Source organism: Nipponia nippon, unplaced genomic scaffold, assembly GCF_047370975.1.
Source record: "Nipponia nippon isolate SJK-2023a ecotype South Korea unplaced genomic scaffold, ASM4737097v1 scaffold_12, whole genome shotgun sequence".
Classification (NCBI taxonomy): Eukaryota; Metazoa; Chordata; class Aves; order Pelecaniformes; family Threskiornithidae; genus Nipponia; species Nipponia nippon.
The window spans coordinates 22791370-22812543 of NW_028262313.1; the positions used below are offsets into that span (position 1 = coordinate 22791370).

General features: G+C 44.7%; 1 protein-coding gene across 2 annotated transcripts in view; it reads left to right on the forward strand.

Annotated features, from left to right (window-relative positions):
* The first annotated feature begins 1610 nt into the window (after positions 1-1610).
* LOC104012844 (fibronectin type-III domain-containing protein 3a-like) overlaps positions 1611-21174 on the forward strand; it is a 48875-nt gene continuing 29311 nt past the window's right edge. Inside the window, exons 1-3 of one of the 2 annotated variants that reach the window (XM_087749184.1) lie at positions 1611-1705; positions 6669-6772; positions 19683-19821. In XM_087749184.1, coding sequence (XP_087605310.1) covers positions 19726-19821 — 96 coding nt within the window. In that variant the 5' untranslated portion in view covers positions 1611-1705; positions 6669-6772; positions 19683-19725. The remainder of the gene's footprint in view (positions 1706-6668; positions 6773-19682; positions 19822-21174) is intronic. The other variant, XM_087749185.1, reaches the window with a different exon arrangement.

Here is a 21174-nt window from a genome sequence, read left to right on the forward strand (position 1 = left end):
AGACAGGGACAACACTTCAGCAAGTGCCGAACGCACAGACGCAATCTGAGGACGGTTTTATCTGTTCTTTCGCTGTTTGCTACCAATCTGCAGAGAACATATTCATCATTTTATGGGCCAATATGAGGAAAATTAATTTTAAAGTTACACGGGGTGTTTTTGTGGCATTTATTTTACAAGGTAAGTTATAAGTGGCCTAGAAATCCAGCAGACACCACCACCTCTGGCCTTCCTTAACGGTGCTTGCTTATTTAAAAAGATGGATGGGAATTTATTTTAGTCCTGTTTAGCATAGGTTGTTCAGCGTGGCAAATCAACCACTTCCACTAGTCCCCAGAGAGAAATTCTCTGACATAAAGGAACAATTTCTTCCATTCATTATGAAATTTCCTATATTAATTACAAATACACCTAAGATCAGTCCAGGGGTAAACACATGTACATTCATCCAAAAAGGTTAGTTTCTTTATATGTATGTTATACAGCTTGCATACAAATGTTGAGTTTGACCTTTTTCTTCTAAACTGCCGTGACCCGCAGTTTTCGTGGAGCTTGTTTAAGAGCACAGCTGTCACATTTATTTTGCATCCACACAGAAGCCGCCTCCCGTGCCGTGCAGAAAACACCCCTTAAATCACAGCTTTGAAAAACGTGCCGCAGACTTGCTCAAAACGCAGTAACGGGAACGTATCCGTGCAAACTGTCCGGTGGAAAGAAGCCGAAGAGCGGAGAATGCATTGCTGCCGTAATCGCCGGGGGAGATGGAGGTGCCAGAGGGGCTCTTTGCCTGCGCTGTGTTTTTTCAGCCCTTGATCCTTTTCGGAGCGGGGCTCGGGATGCTCCCGGAGGCTCGGGATGCTCCGACGGCGACGGGTGGGAGCGGACGCGGAGCAGGGGGCTGCGCGGCTCCTCGTGTTGACGAGCCGGGGACGGGACCTCGCCGCCTTCGCTTGGCGCGCTCCAATGGCGGGCTAACACCCCTCGCGCCTGGCGGTCACCAGCGTTAACGCTTTCGGTGTTACCACGCAGCGTTGGCGTTGGGGCCTTTTGTCTTTGCGTGCGCCACCGGTCCCCCTAGGTTGGGGGGAGATGGAATGTATAAAATGTATAAAACACCACATTTGTCCTGGTTTTGGCACGGTGGCGGGGCGGAGGCCGCCGACCTCCGGGCCGGAGCCGGGCACGGGTCTGTGCGGCGCAGCCGGAGCGCGGACGCCGGCGCCGGCCGTGCCACGGGGGTGACAGGCGGTGCCCGGGCAGGACGCTGCCGCCGAGCCCCTCGCAGAGCGACAAGGCCGCGGGGGCGCCTGAGGGGACGCGGCCATGGCGGGATGGCGGGACGGCGGGTGGCGGCCGGCCACGGCCACCCTGGCACCTTTGCCGCCACCCGGTGCCACCCCGGCGCTGACGAGCCGCCTTCCCTCCCTCGCCCCAGCCCCGCGTCCCCCGCCGGGCACCCGCGGGCCACAGCTCCCGCCCGGCCGGGGCCTTCCAGCCACCTGCGGGCTCCCCCGCCGCCCCCCCGCGCCTCTTTTCGCGGGAGCGGGCGGCTGAAGACGAAGATCGGCCCGGCCTGTGGTTGGCGCGCCCGCCCGCCCCCGGCCGGCGGCGGCGCAGGCGCAGTGCCCGCATTCCATCATGGCGGAGCGGTCGGTTGGCGGTCGGCAGCGCTGGGCTTGAGGCAGGGGCTGCGGCGCCGCGCACGGTCAGTGCTGCCGCGGGGCCGGGGCGGGGGCCGCTCCCGCGGGCTCCTCTGCCCCCCGCTTCCCACCCGGGGCGGGAGAGGGCGGCGGGGCCGGGCCGGGCCGGGCCGGGCCGGGGGAGAGCGGCGCTCCCCGCCCAAGGCGCGGTGGGCAGTGCCAGGAGCTGGCGGCCGGCTCCACTCGCCGGCGGCGGGGAGCGGAGCGGAGCCCCGCGGTGGGGAGCGGAGCGGAGCCCGCCGAGGCGGGGCTGGAGGGGGGGAAAGGCGGCGGGATGCCGGGGGGGAGCGGGCGGCGGGGGCCGCGCCGTGTGGGGCCGGGGGGAGCCGGGTGTGGGGCGATGGAGAGGAGAAGCGGGCTCCCAGGGCGAGGGGCGGGGGGGGGGGGAGCCCGGGGTACGGGGCAGGTTTGGGGGTGGACGGGGCAGGTGGGGGGCGGCCCGGCGTGTGGGGCAGGGGGAGCCGGGGCAGGAGCAGGGGTGGGCCGCCCCGGGGAGAGGGGGGTCTGGGGCGCGGGGGCCGCGCTGTAACGGGGCAGCCCCGGGCGGGGGGGGCCGGGGCCGGGGTGGCGGCGGGGCCGCGGTCGGGGCGGGGGGGGCCGGCTGGTTCTAGCGAGCCCCGCGGTGCCTCCCCGGGTGGGGTTGATGCCAGCGAGCTCCCCGGCCTCCCGCCGCCCGTTCCCGCTCCTCTCCCCACCGCACAAATTCTCCTCCCCGCTCTCTCTGCCCCCCTTCCTCTCCGTTTTCCTCTGTTTCTCGGAGGAGAGGGGGTTGAGATCTGAAGTCGTGGCCCCCCCCATCTTCCCCCTCGCCTCCCCCCCCTCCCCGGTCTCCCTCCTCGGCAGCCGGAGCCGCTGCCTGCAAATGCCACGTAGCCTTCTAGTTGTTCCCCTTGGCTGATCAGCAGCTCGAGTGCCAGACACCTCCCCCAGCTCCTCCTGGGGTCGGGGCAGGGGGAGGTCAGTCCTGTCATCCAGTGTTTGGGTGGTGACCATCTTTCACCCTCCCCCCGTTCTGCTTTGTCCCCCTCTGCCTTGGGGCAGCAGCAAAGGTGGGGACCCCACTGTGACCGCTTTTCAGCGCCGTCCTATTTACTGCCTCTGACAAAGGGCTGTTGACTTCGGCAACCTGGGGTTGCTTTCCTAGGGAGGGCTGGGGGAGAGTCCCCAGGGATTCCTGGCCCCCAGCCCCAGCAGCCCCTCCGCCGCCTCTTATGTGAGGCGCTTCGTGCCCGGCCCATCGCAATAATCTCAGAAAACAGGGTAATAATGCGCCGCTGGCAGGTGTATTTGCTTCCTGGAGCAGCTCGCTCTCAGCTGGGTTCTGGGTTTTGTTTCTGTTTAAAACTCACTGCTCAGACTTCTTGTGGGAACGATGGAAACTTTCTGTAAGGCTCATTTATTTTCATAATTGAGGTTTCAATTTCTGTCCATTCTTTGAATATTTCATGTCTTTTCTGTTCTGCGGTAGCTACGTTTTTAACATCGGCAGCCCTTCCTTGCTTTACCTGATGCCTAACTGTGAATATTGACACCCAGTAGTGCTGCAGATGACTTCTTCAGTAGCCCGGTACGCGTATGCTACGGTCTGTGATTCCTGATGTTCTTCTAATGTATTTATCTTTATGACACTTGGTTCAATAGGGAAATACTATCTCGGTCGCAGATGGAAAGACTGAGGCACCGAAATATTTATGGCCCAAGGTCACACAGGAAGTATGTGGTGAGCAGGGAATTGAATCTAGATTTCCTGAGACTCAGATTAGCGTTTTAACCAAGGAAGCATCCTCTCTGTATTTTAAGCCAATAAATTGACCTTGGAGTTAATATCCAGTGCAGAAGAAAGTACTTTGTGTTTTGTTCAGTATCTTTGTGGGTAAGAAGCAAAACCTGACTTGCTTCCCACACTTGCATTCCTTTCCCTGTTTTTTGTATGTGAAAAAGGATAAGGTGGTAAAATAGGAAAGACGTTGACTTTCTCAAGGCTCCGTGTGTGTAATCATGCATGTTGAAAAACAGCCGGCTCTGACACTGTCCTCTCTTTTAGGTCTTTTCACCTTACTGTGTTCCGAATCCCTGAAAGTTTTGGAGTGCTGCTGTTGTCTGGGAATAATGCGTTCTTAGCTAGGATCAAATAAATCGTGATATTCTGTAGAGCTGAGTTGAGAGCAAGCTACTTTGTGTTCATTGGTATCCTGGATCTGAGTTTGTGATTCTTGGTGCAGCAGCCTGTGAATAAACAGGACTCGTATTGACCGTCTTAAACGTCTCCTGGAGCAAGCTATTACAAGTTGCTCACTCGGTTGTAGGCTCGGTATTGTTGCAGCAAGCTTTTGAAAAACTTGGCCTTAACCGCAATTAAGCGGCGCTTTGACAATGAAATGGAATAATTTCAACTTCTTGCGCTTTGTATCTGCACAGATACGTATTGCAGGCTGTTTTCGTTCCTGTTATATTAGAATAGCTGTTCTTGGTTGTAAAATTTGGTAGTTAACTTTACTACAGCGTCTTACTTGCCAATGGTTTTGAGGAATTGGAATAGTTTAGAACAATAACTCCTAGCGCATTCACCTTTAGAGAGAATAAAGATAACTTTGTCTACACAAATGCGTTTCCTGCCACAACCCTTGATCACAAACTGCATCTTTCTTTGATGTTGTGCTGAAACCAAATTTGCAACAAAGCTGAATGGAGATGTTCTATACAACACTTTTAAAGGTCTTTTGTTTGGGTTTTTTTGGAGGCTAGCATTTGCATCGCGTTGACTGTGTGGGTTGTCACGCCCATACCAACAATCTTTCATCTTTTATGTTTATTTTTAGGAAAGGTTTGGTGAGTCCTTAAAAAACAAGATTTCATATGTACTGTGCAAACAGTAAAAATTCCAGCATTCTGCTCGCAAGAGAGAGTGCCTGGCCTTGGCCAGCCCCGGGTGGGAAGGCAGGGCGTTGGAGCGGTACTATGTATGTATCCGTAGACCCATCTGTACCCCCATTAATGAAAAAGGTTTTGGAATCCCTGTGGGTGAATTTCAAGCAAATTAAAAGACACGTTTTAAGCTCAGAAGACTGAAACTGGCACTTTTATTTGATGACCTGCTATTTCCCCAACTTGGAAGACTTCTTGTCAAACTGTAAGCTTGTAACTTTTAAGAAAATACACAACTGGGAAAGCATTCTTACAATATTCTGCATCACAGTCATAAGCCAGTATGAAATATTGTAAGAATGGCTTCCCTAGTTACATATTTTCTTAATTTCCTGTCATCATTTCATTTAATCAGAGAAGTTTAAATTTATCTCTGAAAGCAGATGGGAAAACCTCAGTAATACTGCAACAGTCAAGAGACTTTAGGGAAAAAAATTACATTTCTCACTTCTAATTTTGCTCTATCTCAAAACGATCAGGTCTGAACTATCAGTATTTAAAGTTGTGGTTGCTTATTGCTCTGGTTCCAAGGCTGGTGCAGATCAGAGATGTAACCTTTTTTTTTTTCTCACCTGTTTTTAGCGAGTTGTCACGACGCTTACCAAGGTCAGGATGGTTAGTTTTCAGCTGTTATCTTTGCTGCAAACTGAAAAGTTTTGGATTCCTGAGTGAGGAGCACACACTGAACTCTTTATTGCATTCTTGAAGAGCTTATTGTAAAAGCAGCGATAATTTATTCTTGCAGTGGTGCTAACACAATCCTTTCTGTGTATTGACCAGCAAAGACAGACCACTGGCTCAGAGCCCTTCGTCCGTTTTAGTCTTAATGTAAATCTGCTATTGTTCCCGCTGTCTTGATTGATGTGGAAAATGCCTCCGTTTACTCAAGATTCACTTCTCCAGCATTGGGGCCTGATGCTCTCTATTTTTTTTTTTGCCCATGACTTATGAGAAGTAGTTCGGGAGGAACATTTATTAGGCTGTGACTTCAGAAACATCTGCGGCTTGAAGACAGTATCACCTTTCTGGGGAAAATAACAATGGATCTGCTGTGTTTGCTGGAGGAAGCGGTGAGCTTCTGCTGGCTGGCTCAGTGCGAAGTTAGCCAGCTTGGGCTGTAAACTGCCTCGGCGAGCTCTTGGAGTGTTCCAGTAAAACTGCGGAACGTACGTGCCCGTGCCTCATCTTTAGGAAAAACTATATTGGGAATTGACTAATATTTGTAAGGACTTCCTAAATTTGGAGAGCCAAACCAGTGCAATTTATAATCCTCAATGTGCAAATGGTTTAGGAACTGGAGTTTGGTACCGGATCCAGTAGCTTGAGGAAGATGATGATTTTTACGTTATTAAATATAACATCTTGAATGGCTTCAGTGACTACTGAAGCTGTTCGTTACCTTCTCCTGGTGGAGCATCTTTGGTGGAACAGTTTCTAGAATAAAGCTGTGCTGCCCCATAACAGTAAACTGTGATTGTATTTTCCAGATTGTACAATTTATGTCTTTTTTTATGTCCCCTATCAGAGGGTAAATATGTTCATGATAATTCAAATTCGGATACATTAATGTACTTTTTGGAAATGGATTTTTATTTTCATCGTTACTGTCATAGAGACGAATAGAGCATTGAGTAGGTAACTAAGTAAATACACTTAATTGCCACAGAATGCGCTTCATACGGGTACCATATTCATAGCGTTCAAGTTACCGTTCACTGTTTAGATCATAGCTCAAGCCATGGAGCATCTTCGGCTTATACAGCATTAAATGTGTGTGCAGTGTTTACTCAGTTGTCAGGTTTTGCGTTCTGTACCTACTGAATAAATGCAAGAAGGCCGCGTAAGGTCTTCTGCTTCTTTCCCAGTGGAGTCTTCCCTGGGTTTTATTTGCTGAGTTTGGTGGAGTTAATCATTGGCTGTTCTCTGATGTCTTTTGCTGTTTTATTGAATGTAGGTTGTTTTCTGCACCTTTTTTCTTAAAACTTTATGCTTGGCTGAGTCACTAAAAAAAAAAAATTACTGTTACTTTTTCCTTGTCTGCAGGAAGAAGACTGAGGGACAGCACAGCACATTGCTCATACTACAGCAGGCGCTGACCGCGTAACAGTTATCAACAGGAGCAGATTCAAGTCAGGAGAGTGTCAACGGTAATTAGACATAACTTACTATTCTCCCAGATTTTATGAAGCATTTTTTCCTGTTAAGTCTTTAAGTAGCACTTTAAGGAGAAATAATATAAAAGTATTTGCCATACTTCTGAACTTAGGACTCCTGTGGTTTTTTTCCCTGGAAAAAAATTTTGGATAACTTATTATCAAATGTAAAAAATGAATTAAGGAAGGAAGAACTGTTAGAATTCTTGAGGTAAGAAGAGGTTCAGTATTTCCACATAAACATCATTGACCTCATAAGGTAGCAACCTTATCTTTATTTTCACATTACTTTCTCTCTTTCTCTTCCCCCCACCGCCTTAGCTGGAAGTTTTGTCTTAGAGAGACTTGCAATTGGCCTTTGGATAAAGAAAGTAAACTCTGTTTTTAGCGAAACGCATTTCCTGTGTAGAGAACAGCTCAAGTGGGTGGTAGCATGCTGATAAGTGACCGACTAGGTGGCCTTACTCAGATGCATTGTTTTTAGTTGGAGCTCATGGAATTGAGCTCCTCAGTCATGGAATTGATCAGGTCACGGAACTGACCCGCTTGAAAAGCGGAAAGAAATCTGTCGGAAAATTGCCATCTGTATGGCACTTGTGAGAGCAAGAATTCTCCAGCTTGCTTTTTTTTTTTTTTTTAACGAAAATTCTTGTGAATTATCTTCTGATGTACAGTACTGCAAGACCCTTAGGAAACCATGGCAATTGCATTCTTAAAAATACAAGTAGCCAAAAGTAAAGATAAGTTTTGGAAGCTGTTGGCCAGAACAGTGTGTTTTACACAGGGGGAGGATAAGCAGATGCATTGTAAAGTATTTGTGAATCAGAAATCACTTTTTTGATGAGAAGACATAGAGTAGTTGTTTCATCTTTTAGAGAGTTGGCGTATGTCCTGAAGACCATCATCAAGCTGCTTCTAAAAAGACCGCTTACGTATAGAACCACCTGTTGCATTGGTGGAGGCCTTGATCTTTCAAATCCATGTGTCTGAATTCATGTTTCACGGTCTACCTGTGGATTAGAAGAGAGCAGTTGTTAATACTGCTCAAAATGGGTATCCATTAATACGACATAACTATTATATAGTCACTAATTAAGCCTGTCCTTTGACGAGTTTTTGATCCCTGTATGCGTGACGTTGGCTGCAGACATAGCTGACGGCAGCGTATTCTTTAGCCTGACGCGACTGCGGCATTGAGGAAAGCAATCACGCGTCAGCCGGGTTAGAGGATGAAATCGCGTTTTTGCGTCACATCACAGCTAACGTGCTGTTTATCGAATTGAAAGGCATCCAAGCAGATTTTAGTTTTTCTGTGATGGGGGTGTATTTTTTGCTGAGGTTGGGTCCCCTCTAATGAAGAATTAGTTTTCATGTTATGACTATGCACCAAAATTGAAGTGTAATATGCTAGTCTCACCTTTGTGAAGAGCAGTTCACCCCGTTTTCCCAAGCCCTTTCATATTTGGTTCGCAATTGCCTAATGCAAGAGAAGAAATGAAGTAAAGGACTGACTGGTAGCTAATCAATGTAGAATAGAATGTGATGTGAAACTACCTAAGTAAGTACAAAACCAGTCTTTGGGGAGAAAAGTCGAAAGTGTCCTGTGAGCCAAAGATCAGTCAGCAGATGGTTTTCTTACAAGATATAAAGAAAAAAAAATTGGTCACCATGTTATAGTCTCCCGAGTTGAACAGGTATTTTGGGAGGAAAATCGTTTCACCGTGTTAAATATGGGGGTTATAAATTTGGATGAAGTATTTTTATCTGCTGTTTAGCGCCCTTTATTAAATAGCTTCAACATTGGTATCTCTTTAACGGGGATCAGTTGCTTTCAGTTCTGCTGTGTGAAGTACCGAAGTGTTCCAAACTAGTGATCCGTACCACTCATGTATGACTCCAGTTGGGTTCATCATGCTGCAGCTACGTGAGGGAATAAAGGCAGCCTTCAATATTTGCGTGGATGTAACTAGCTTGAGTACTCTTTAAGTACCTGCAAGAGGGGACGTGTTAGTATTGACCAGAATGACTGCTTTCAGCAGGAGGTTCAATCTGTTTACCAATATGTATATTTTCATCCATTCCAAAGTGTCAGGGGTGATAATTATTTAGAAGCATTATTCAGTCTTGGGAGATATTATGTAAACAACTTTTTGGTGTTTTGTAAACTGTCATTTTGCTTTTTAATGCCTAGATTTCTTAAAATATAAACTTTATAAAAACTTATACATAAACTGTCATCCTTAAATTCTCCAAAACTATGGTAATTTACACTTATGTTCTTACGTAAAGGTGTGATTACATCCCCAAACTTGTAGCAGGTTAACTGATTTACCAAAAAATATTTCAAGCTCAGACATAGGAGCGAATTATTCTCGTGTGTTACCACACGTCAGCTGAACCGTGATAATGGTTGTATGCATGTTCCCGGCCTGTCACGACCGCTGGGTGACGTGTGTTTGCTTAAACCTCATGCGTATGAGCTCATACTTGCGTTTTACCTTGCATTTTCCATGAACTAAAAAAATGCACATGGTCCGTTACCATGAGACTGCTCAGATGTGGTAATTGAAGTAATTTATTGGTGTGTTTTAGCCCCTGGTTTAAGTATAACCTGTTTTAACTAGACTAATTTGATCCGCTGCGCAGCTAAAGCATTACAACCTGACCCTCTTCTCGTGTTGCGCAAGGAAAACAGTCTTCAGTTTGCGTATCAAAATAATTCTTCCTTGCTTGAAGTTTGCATAATCTCTTACAATTTGAAGAAATTCTTTGCTTTTGCTGTGTTTTTATGCTTGTTTTTGAAGTCAGGATGTGTAAGAGAGTTCTTAAATTAAAAAGCTTGTTTGTATCCATACGTTGACAGCATACATCAAGCGCACTTGATTCACAGAAGCAGATTGAATCAGAGCGAGTGGGAAATCAGCCCTTGCTGATTTTCCTTAGTGCCTTCAGAAACCTGAAAGAAAACTCCTGCTTGTATTGATCTTGTGAAGTCCTGATATTACTTCTGTTTTGTTGGATTAGACAACAACTGAGTGCTCTGACCAGCCTCGCGGTAGGGAGCCTTTCCTGGAAATAGCATTGTTACTGTTGGTTTTAATCGTCTGGATGATGGCTCTCTCTTAGAGTCAAGTTTAAAATAAAAAATAAATTGTTGTTCAAGATTTGGAAAGCAAGCGTTTGGAAAATAACCTTTGGATCCGATCTTGTTTGTATCGCACCAGCCGTACCAACTTTGTGGATGCGTCTGCCGTTCCACGATGCTCTCTAGGTTAATTTAGGACCGGTACTACGCAGCGCTGGCACGGAAACGGCCGAGGCTTGGTGCTTCCCTGGCATAGCCCCAGGAGGTTTCACTGGCTCGGTACTGACCTCCACGTCTGCACAGCACGCAGCGCGGCACGCTTGGTGTCTGGAAATACATCCCGTAGGACAAAATAGGCCAGCCAAGCTCAGGGTACGCCTCAATTTGCCACTTTGCTGGATGGTCCTCAGCCAGCTCTTACTTGAAGATGGTAAGAAAAGCTTTTAAAAATACTTAGATATTTATTCCTTGCTATGAGCTAGGTATTCCTCGCTACAGGGAGGAAACTCAGATGAACAAGGTGCTATGGAGTGTGTGTTCCTGCTGCGGTGGACTTGTCTGCATGTACAATAGCCACTTCTTTGGATTGTTTCCATTCTTTGAAACAGAACTTTTTCCCCTGAAATTGAAGAAAGTTGGTAAATAAATGAGCAGAACTTGATTCTTTTGAGGGGAAAAAATTATCATAAAATGGATTCAGTTTTACGTTCCACTTCAAGACCAAATTTTTCCCATAGGGAAGAATTGTCTTTAGTTATCCAGATACTTAACCTGAATTTCAGAATCTTGGAGCACGTGCACTCCCTGTAGAAACTTGCAGTTCCCATCTTGTACATCTTGGCACGGTTTTAAACATTTTCCTTCATCTGTTCAGATCTGTAGTTACTTAAAGGTGTAAACTCCAGCTGCCTTTTTGCTGACTGCTTAGGGTTTCTCTGTGGCCATCACTGCATTATCACGTTTTCAGGTATGTAGTAGGGCTTGTGCTCCTAAGAGTATAGGGTTGTCTTTCTAGAGCTGTGCGTATTTTATTTGTAAAGAAATACCCTGTTAGCTTCCCAGCTGTTCTTTACCACTGTTAACGTTACGGCTGCGCCATGAGACCTGAGAGGACGCTGTCGCTGCTTTTGTTCTTTGTAGGGTTTTCCTTTCTCATTTTTTATCATTTTTTTCATTTCAACAGTGCATTCTACTTCTTGTGACTCTGGTCAGAAGTTTTTTTGGGAATTACTTTTCAATGAACCGTGGTGTCTGTTACCTCCGTAACTTCTAACTGATCTAGATAGACATTTGGGTATAGAATTTCAGTAATATGTTGTTAATGTGTAAATAAACTGGTTTCCTTCAAGGCCTGGACAACCAGAACAATGTTTTGAAATTCAGGGGATACAGTTTCACGTGTAGAAAATCATATTTAAAATAAATACGTTGTTACATTGCATTTATTAAAAGCTTCTTTCATATAAGCTTGAAAATTTCATGATTCGTGTAACTTTAGGGCAGTAAAAATGAGCAACTTAGCTTATGCCAGAGCATGTCATCTTCCTAGCCGGTGGAAAGAAGCGGTCAGTTTGGCGTTTAATTTTTTTTTTTTTTTTTTAACAACATCGATACAGCTGGAAAATATCCTAATCCCGTTAGTTTTTTTTAAAGCTGAAATAAGAATGAAACACTTTAAGGACTCACTCCTTCGAGGTGTTCAGTTCTTGGAAGCAGGAATAGGACCTTTCAGGAGCTGCTGGCTTGGGATTTGTGGGGCTGGTCACTTCAGCAGCGGCACACAAGGGCTTAGGATATGACTCTGCTTTTCTGGCAGTAAGAGTAAAGATGTAAAATAACTAAAGCAATGAAGGGGATAATATTTATCTAAAAGTAATGTCATGTTTGCATTATAGAAACTGTTAATGCAAACTTTACAAGCCTCATAAATGAATAATTAAGAGGACAGGCATGGCCCTAATGTGACCAGTGAGCATGTTGTTAAATAACAGCTCGAATCAAGTGAAACCTCGTGTACTCCGGGCATTGGCAGATACTTTCTTCCCAGCTCACAGTTCTGAACAGCGGGCTTTCTCGTCTGAAGAGCAGCAAGAAGTTCTGCAGTCACTGGGAAAGTGCGTGTAACCCTCGAGGGTGAGCGCTGCCCTGCAGACTCTGCGTTTGCCTTTTTTGTCCCCAGGGAGCAGAGCTCTCAAGGCTTGAGGGATGTAGTTTCAGGCTAGAAAATAATTCTCAAGTGCTATGGGCAGTTGCTGGTGTAGTTTCTATTTGAGGGTGGAGGGAAGCAATTTTTTTTTATTCCTTTCCTGGCACAGGCACATCGGGAACCTGATCCAGATTGGTAATGGAGGATGAAAGTTGATAATTATCACTTATGTCAGAGTTCCCATGTGTCTTACTAGGTTGTATCTGCTGTTTCTCTGCGGTTTTAGGTGGTTTTGGTGTCCATGATACGAGGGCTTTCCATCTCAATCTTACTCCTCCTTCAGGGAGAATTTCTGTGGGCAGTCAGGTCTCGCAGTACCCCGAGAGATAAGCATTAATACTTAATTTAATCGTCTTTAGGAAAAAAGTGTCCATCTGTAATTTGCTAGTTGCTTTTCTTTCTTCCTCCCCCCCCCCCTCCCTGCTCTCCTACAGAGCGTTTACACCTTGATTTGCCCCTGCATGGGTCATTCTTGTCGGTGGCCACGGGAGCCAGCCAGCTCTCCGCAGCAATTGGGAAGTTCCTAGCGGTCCTTCTGGCGAGTGGCCCGATGGGTTTGGTCCCCAGGCGGTCTCCGGGGGGCAGAAGGTCTGTCCGGGCTGTGATAAACGCCTTGTGGTCGCTTTTATGTTTGACTGGGGAAACTATTAGCACTCCTTTAGAATAAGCATTTAAGTAACAGTTAAACTTGTTGGAAAACACGGAGAAATGTTTTGGAATTGGCACTTTTTTAGATGGCGAAAGAGAAAAAGATTTTAAACGAGTTTCTAGAAGAAAACGCTTGGTGCAGAGCATGGAAACCTTGTGCTACGTGTCTGTGGAGTTGGGGAGGGCTTTTTGTTGAGTTTTTTTGTTTTACTCGGGTCACAGACCTCACCTAGGTCATAATCGCGAGGTCCTAGCAATACCTAGATCAAAACGGCATCGGGCTTTTCACAGCTGTAAGTATTAAAACTGTTGGACCGAGCACGTTTGTTGGGTACGTCACGAAGAACGTTTTTGGTACCGAAGTCGTGGCGCCCTTCTGGCTGGAAGCCAGGCTTCATACAGGATGGTGCAGACAAATTCACTTGGGTGTCGTTATAAATTGTTTTCAACGTTTTAATCAAAACACGTATTTAGTTTTGAACAGATGACTGTTATGGAGCGATGGTGGTCTCTTCAGAGCTAAAGTTGTAACTGAGCTTCTGTTAAGTCTCTCTCTCCCTTAATCTTGCTAAAAGTAAACCAATCCACCTAGAACGTCTCCTGTGTGGTCCTGCGGCAGAGGAGAACTATTTTAGGATTGGGATGATATCTTAAACACCTTGTTAATACTGTTTATTTGAAAAACTTGGGTGGGAGAGGGTAGCTTCTATCTTTTTTTTTTTTTTTTCCCCCCAAAATGTTTCCTACCTCAAAACTGCGTGGGGCATGAATTTCAAATCTGGAGGGGTGAGGGTTTTTTAGAATCCATAAATAAGGTTCGATCTTTTCGGCGGGGCTGTTCCTTAGCCTGAGGCTGGGGACAACTTTTGTTTGTTGAAAAGAACAACAGTAGACCCAGCCTTTGGAGGTGGCTGATGCAAAATTTAACTGACAGTTAGAGTGTTTTTAACTTGGAAGTCTCAGTTTGCAAGAGATTTTCTGGTGTTTCAGGCACGGCAGTGTCTCAACATTTTCTTAATCACAGTACGTGAGGTTCGTGTATGTGTGTGTCCACGGATCCAGTTCTAGATGTTGCTTTTTACTTTTTTCCAAAGGTACAAGAGACTAATGAAGAATGTTGCTTGTAATGAGATTGGGGTCTTTTTCCCCCACTTAGAGAAAACAGATATAATATATAAAAACAGAGTAAATATATATATAAAAAATACTAATTAGTAATTCTATTAATATAAAAAGGTGTAATTAAAGCGTTAGGTTTTTTGTACAATACTGTATAAATATTTAATAAATAGCAATATTGTAGGAGTTTACTTCCTGCAGTAAACATAAACCCGATGGGGGGGGGAAGGTTGCACAAGGCGCTGACCCTAGAAATCTGGGAAGTCTGCGCTGAATTTCGAGCTCTCCGTCAGACTTCCCCTTCGCTCCTGCGCACGGTGGTGTGCTTTCGAACTCGGGCATGCTGTATTATAAAAAAAAGTCTCCATTTCAGTAACAAGCTCCTTGGAATAGGAACTTTCTCATATTAAATCCAGCACTTACTGTAATGAAAATACAGTCTTTGTGATTGCTTCTGTGTGGGATTATAAACTTTGGGGTTTTTTTACTCTTTATGAAATCTGTTCAGCTTCTACTCTGGACAGTAGAATGAAGCTGATCCATTTCTCTCTACAGTGTTTCCCCCCGTTCAGTTTCTGGAGAGAGATTTTTAATATACTAGGAAAACATTTTCATATGAGATAACAGGATTTCTAAAACCTGCTAAATACATGATACTGCTACACATTTGCACAGTAAATCATCTCATATTCTATTAGTATGATTAAAGGATATAATTCCAATGCAAAAGTTAATTTTTCACTATCTGACTTTTTTTTTATTTTGTATAGTACTATAAAACACACTTAATGAATACACAAACTTTGGTTTGTTTTTACATGCCCTGCACATAAATAGTTGCAAATTTATTGTTACTGCCTGAAGAGAAACCATGTCTGAAAAATTGCTGATGTGGTGTTGGTGTTTACTGGTGACTGCGCCAGAGTTCTTGGTAAAACAGAAGTGGTGCGTTTATACAGGAAAATATAACTTTTTCTTAGAGATCTCTGTTGTAATTTTGAAGTTGTTTCTGTTGTCATTCAAGTGGAAGGGGCTGCGAGTTGAACGTGGCGCCTCGTTCCCGGCTGCAAACGGCGAAGGGAGGCTTTGTAGTGCCCTGGGCATCGCTCCTCGTGGTTTTAATGAACGCTTGTTAGTAACTGTCCCCGTGTACTGCAATTGCACGTTTATTTCACTTTGGATGGCAACCATCTTAGACTATTTTAGATTTTAATTTCAAAATGTCTCACGAGAATCCGTGATGTTTTCCAGACTTAAGGTGCGGTGACCTAGTGTCACGTAGACTTCAGGTACTACCTTTGCTTTGCTGGTTCCCTCTGGGGAGCATCGTCACTGGTTTGTACGTAAATAAGAGCCCAGCTTTCCCGGCCGAGGCGCTGACTTGAGAGGGGAGTAGGCATGAATCAATGAAGACAGAGTTCAGCGCGAATCCTCGGGAGCTGGACGGGGTCCAGGGTGACGGCAGCGCTGGTGGGGAAGAATTTGGGCTGGAGAAAAGGGAAGGCCGACGTCTCAGTCTTCCAGAGCCTCGGCATTTTTTACTATGTCAGGAAGTGAGGTCAGGCACAGCCGCTGTGTACTGTAATTGTTTTCTGGAAGGCCAGTCATTACGATTTTCTGTTTTTCTTAGAAGCCTTTGTAGTGTGAGACTGTCAGTGGAAAATATTGCCTTCGTTTTAATACGGTTAACGTGATTAACCGTATTACATTAGCACAGGGTTGAATTACTCAGGAACGCTTCTCAGGGTACATTCTTAAAATATGAACTGGTTTTATTTGGTTTAAAATAAGGTACTCTTTTTTTTTTTTATGTTGTGAAAAGACAAAATATTTCAGTTTTTTAGATGCGTGTGTCTTGAACAAATAATCTTTGAAAGCAGTAGCTCAAGCTATTTCCAGTGTAGAGTGCTGTGAACTCAGAAATGCGATGTCGACTATTACTTCTTCCAGCTTAGCTAAACCAGTGCTTCTGAAGGTTTATTTCTGAGACGATTAGTCCCAATTCTTTTTTTTTAATGGCTATCATGCTATATGGGCTGAACTCCTTCAGCTCAAACAAAGTTTGGGAACGACCTTTAGCTGATGTCTAATAGAAACCACTGTAAAAGAAATGAATCAGGCCAGAAGTACCCTTGCAAAATGTAACCTTTCTGAAAATGAAGCTATTTCGTTCCATACTGACTCAAAAACCTCCAGTGCATGGTGACAAAGCTCTAGAAGATACCTTTACAAACTCGGCTATTGATTCATACGTAATGATTCACTGATTCTCAGTATGTTCCTTTACAACTCTGAAAACTACAACGTTTGCCTGGTCTTTAACGCTTGCAGATGGGATTTTTCTTGGTTTAGTCTAGAATTTAAGATTTTGTGTACTAGCTCCTCTTTAACATCAATGCAGCCTGCGAATTCCTAGTGCAAACACTTTTTCCTTCTGTTTTTTTGCCCTGGCCGCTCGGACAGCGAATAGTGATGATAAAACACCTCGCTGCCAAGAGCAGCCCCTGGACAATACCAGTCTGAGCCTCTGTTACCCAGCACGCGATAGAACAAACCGGCTTTAGGGGACCCGAGAAGCTTTTTGATGCAGTTCTGCCTATAGGTAGGTTGTTCCTTTTTGGGCCGTGGATTTGCGTATCCAAGATAACTTGGTTTGGGGTAAAACCAAGGGTTCAGAGCATGCCCGGCATCAGTGACAGCGTTTGAGGGAAGCTGTGAGACTTGGTAGGACTTTGGCCGTGGGATGGAGGTGGGTTCGGGATCCTGGGGTCTCCTCTCTGCGGTTGCCGTCCGCCTTTGCTTTGGAAGCAGCTGCTTTGGTCCCTTGCTTACCCTGCCGCTGCCTTGGGTGGCGAGAGTCGTGGGGCCGCACTGGAGGGCGGCAGGGCCGGATTCCCCCCCCAGACTAGCGGTAGGAGGGTGTCGGTAATGGCTTTCCAGGCTAGATCTCTGTTTCTTTGTTTTGTTTTTTTTTTTCAGGAAACTGTGCTGAGTATGTAATAACTTTTCAGGAATTCTCTTTTTATTTACCCAAATACCACCTGCTTCCTTGAATGAAACGGAGACTTTTGGGAGGTGAACCCATTGATACCATGTTCAGTGGGAGTGCTTTATTTCCCTTGAAAAGTTTTACCTATTAAACTGGGGAGGGCTTGACTCCCATGCTGATTCACCAGCAGAGGTGCTGCCTTTGAGAGCAGCGCTGTCTTTTGCTGCTCTTATCACTGTTTTCAAGGAATGAAGCTGTGCTCTAAAACAAAAAAAACTTGGGTTTTGCAGATCCATCAGTATGCAGTGGGATGTTCCTCGTTATCGTTACGTGTTCGGCCACTTGCAGCCACCTGAGCCCAGCTGTACGGTAAAATGTTGGCGTTCTGAGCCAGGTGAAACTGCCCAAGAGTTATTAAAATGGTTTCATTTACGTGGGTACTTCTGTTTTCCCTGGCCATACGGAGATTCCTTCTAAGACATGAAATTGTATTTGCTATTTTTGGAGGTTGTCATTAACTGTGTAAAAACAGTTATGTCCTAATACTCCAAGTTCTTCCTCTGAAAAACGTGGCATTACAGCACTAAGCAAGCAGAGCGCACGTGTGTGCGTAGGTGTAAATGTAAATACTACCTGTGTCATTCGGCAATAGATTAAGGATTCTAAAAACCACGTGGATGTTGGTGCTCTGCTCTACAATTTGTACTAACTACACCGTGCTGCCCGTTAATGCAGACAAAGCCTCGGAGAATTGTATTCAGCCAGCGCAGGAGATGAGGAAAGAAACTTTGAACGTTTATTTAAAATTGCAGGTGGTACTGGGACTTGTTTCAGAACACGGCTTTCTACAGCTGGTGATTTTGGTTAGTTGAACATTTGAATGCAGATGTAGTTGCTTTTTGGCAAAGGGTTTTCCCCTTTATGTTCGGTGCTAATTTCTGTCGTCTGTGGGGTTCTTAGATGAAAGAAATTGAGACAATATGCATATATAAAATAAAGTGTTTTCAATCTGCCTGTGTATACTGAATTCCTATTACGGCTCTTAAGGCTTAAATCTAACCTTTAAACCTCTAAAAATGGGAGAGGTGTAGTGGAAGAAACTTCTGCCTTAATTTTAACATGCTGGCTGCAGTGCGACAGCGCGGGTATTTTTAAGTGGAATAGTTATATACAGTCCGAGGAGTTTGTTTCCTTGGCTGAGGTAATTCAATTCTGACAAATAGGATGGAAGATTATTTTATTCAGGAAATAAATAACATGCTAAGGCAGTGAAGTATATTTAGGGCAAACCTGATGCAAATTTAAACTTTGGAGGTCGTGTCTAGCCCTTGCACCTGTGCAGTCGTATTTGGCCTCTTCAGCTAGTTACTGGAGCAGGCCCGGGAAACAACTGGTATGCAGAACGAGCTGGTTTCGGTGGCAGCCTCGGGTATTTTGGTACGCTCTGTTTTGCGGCTGTGTGATTGTATCAGTTATTTTGACGTGCTTTTGCAAACAAGAAAGAATATGGGTTTTACCAGTGGATGCTACCAGCCTCTTTACCTTGTAACGGTAATACAGGAGAGCTCCTTGTAATCTCAGCTTTTATTACCGACCCTTTCTGAACGAAATGAAGAAATGATTCCCCCCACCCCCAACACTCTCATTTCCATGCTGGTTATGGAGAGCTGAACGAGGATTTGGCAGTTGTATATAGACTGACTTGGTTCGTGCACAGATTTGGGAGTGGGGAACGTTTTTTGTTTTGATTTTGCTTTTTATTTTAAATTTAATGACTTGGACTATCCTAACCACACTGTGTCTTCTGGCTGGGTTTATAGGAGGTAATGGGAAGGGAGAAGGAAACGTCAGCATTTCCTGTATCCTGTTATCTTGTGCTTTTTATGGATGCTGAATTAACTATGCGCTGAAAAGCCACCAACACTTGGATTGTAGTTTGACTTATTGTAGTCACAGATCACTCACTAGAAGCCCAAAACTCTGCAATACTTTTCCATACGCAGTTCTCCGTGGTACTCAGTTACAGACTTTTGCACAAAAGTACTCTGCTCTCTTGTGTTGCCTTAAGCTTTGCTTTCACTGTGTCAGGCTTCTGTATTGATGACATGTTGCGACATGGGAGAAATGGCACGGTTTGGGGGGGTTCGGATCATCACAGGGACTGCAGTGTACATGTAGTATCTGAATTCTTTGGCCTAAAACTTAGGTTCTGGAGTACAAGCGATTTAGAAGTTGTAACTACAAATTTAAGAATGAAGTGCTGCATAAATTATGCTGCTGTGTAATTGCATCACTTACATACCGATTTCATCACTCGTGGCATGTCAAGTTGAATATGCATGATATGTATTTAAAGAGCATATTTTTGGAAGAAGGATGTGTATTGCTTAAATGCAGTACTTAATGAAAAGCAGGGCAATATATTGGGCTCCGTGGGTGTACTCCGTTATGCCGAGCGCAGGTATGTGACGTGTGGTCCCCTGTAGACTCCTTGGACTGTCAGTTTGCACAAGTTTTTAAATGTGTGATGAAGCTAGACGTGGGTGTTTAACTTTTGTCTCCCAATTAAAGTCAGTTGATTTGAAAATCTTTGGGGGAGAGTTGTGGAGTGTTGAAGTCTGATGGTATTTTCCTGTTGGGTTTTCAAGTATTCTCGAATTGCTGTCGTTAAAGGATTCAGTTAATAGCATAGTGCAAGTGTTTGTTTTGTGGAGAAGAAAAAATAAAGAACAATGTCCTGAGGGCACTGCTGTGTTTTTCTTCTGAAACATTGGTACCAGGTTTGGTAAAGGAGGTGGAGAATTCTTTGGGGGAGAGGAGAGACATATCTAATATTGGCACTCTCTTTTTCTTTTAGCAGGTGGTTAACGTGAGCAGTTGTCAATGAATGGTTTCCAGACATGATGGCCGACCAGCCGCCTCCATTAGAAGCTACGCCGATACTGAATGAAGTGCCACTTCTACCTCATATGGTTAATGGGGACAGCATACAACAGGCAAGTAAATCCGTTGCACTTGCGTACAAGTCATGTAAAACTGTGCCAGCGGTGGTGGTAGGGAGGTTGACGTTCAGGCATACTGTAGAAAATAGATAGAAAACCTGTTTGTTGTACAACTTGTGTGACAGCTGGAAGAGGAGGAGGCTTGAAATAGAGCAGCCACGATACTGATTTGCAAAGTTAGAAAAGCATGTGGGTCTCAGCACTGGTGTCATCAGTAAAATACAAGTGCAACTATAGAGAGGAAGAAAATCATTCAACATATAGTGCAAACGTGAAAAGATTGCAAATTACAAGGAATGTTTGTTATACACAGGTAAGTGCTTTTAAAATTAAAATACAAAATCAAAGAATAAAAGGAATAATATAATATATGGAGTTAATAAAGCACTAAGATTTTGAAAGCTCTTCTTAAAGCTCATGTAAAATAACCAGTAAAGATTAGCAAGTGGCTGCAGTGCTCTGAAGCAAGAAGTCTGTTGCAGGGAAATGAGAGGAAAGACCTTGGCTTCCTGAGTCTTCATTAGTAGTTCATGGAAGTATCTTCATTAATAATTACAGTGCACTGGTGAAACCTGAGTCTATTTAGTTGAAATGCTAGATTTTTATTGGACACAACCCTTCAGAAGTACCTGGTGTGATTAGAAATACAGACAAAAGTGGAAGCAAAATGATTTGACTGAAGCACAAGCTTGTGTAAGTTGTCAGTAACCTTGAAGTGAATTTGCTGTTTGGCAGTAGAACCCGAGCGCCTTGTACGACAAATACTGAGGTATCTTCCAGTCGTTTGGAGACAGACTTTCAGTGCACTCAGAAATACTACAGACATCCTGACACTTTAACGCTGGGTATTAATTTAAGAAGCATTTTCCCCCTGCCCTCGAGCAGCTACAAACGAGACTGGTCCTGATAGGAGAGAAGAGGTTGGTTGGTTGGTTGGTTTTAAATAGCTAAATAGCTGTTTGTTGGCTGACTGCGACTGGCCAGGGTGCTAGATAATCTCATCTAGGCTCCCTTTCCCACAAAAGTCTGGACCAGGTCATCTCTCAAGGTCCCTCCCAACCTGGGCCGTTCTAGGACTCTGTGATAACAAAGCATGAATGTGAAGGCTTTATGTGCCTGGAGTTAAATAATGGTTTTGTTGAGGCTGGGGACAAAACTGCCCCGTGCTTTAAGCTGGTCAGTATATAACTTCAAGTACCTGACAGTAATTGAAATAGGAATTAAGAGGTTAATCCAGAAGGAAAAGTTGCATAAAAGTTTCCGGAGGATAACTGTCCTATGAAATGATTACGAAGGGTAACAGTGAAGACCTTGGCATATTTGAATATACAGTGGATAAACAGGGTA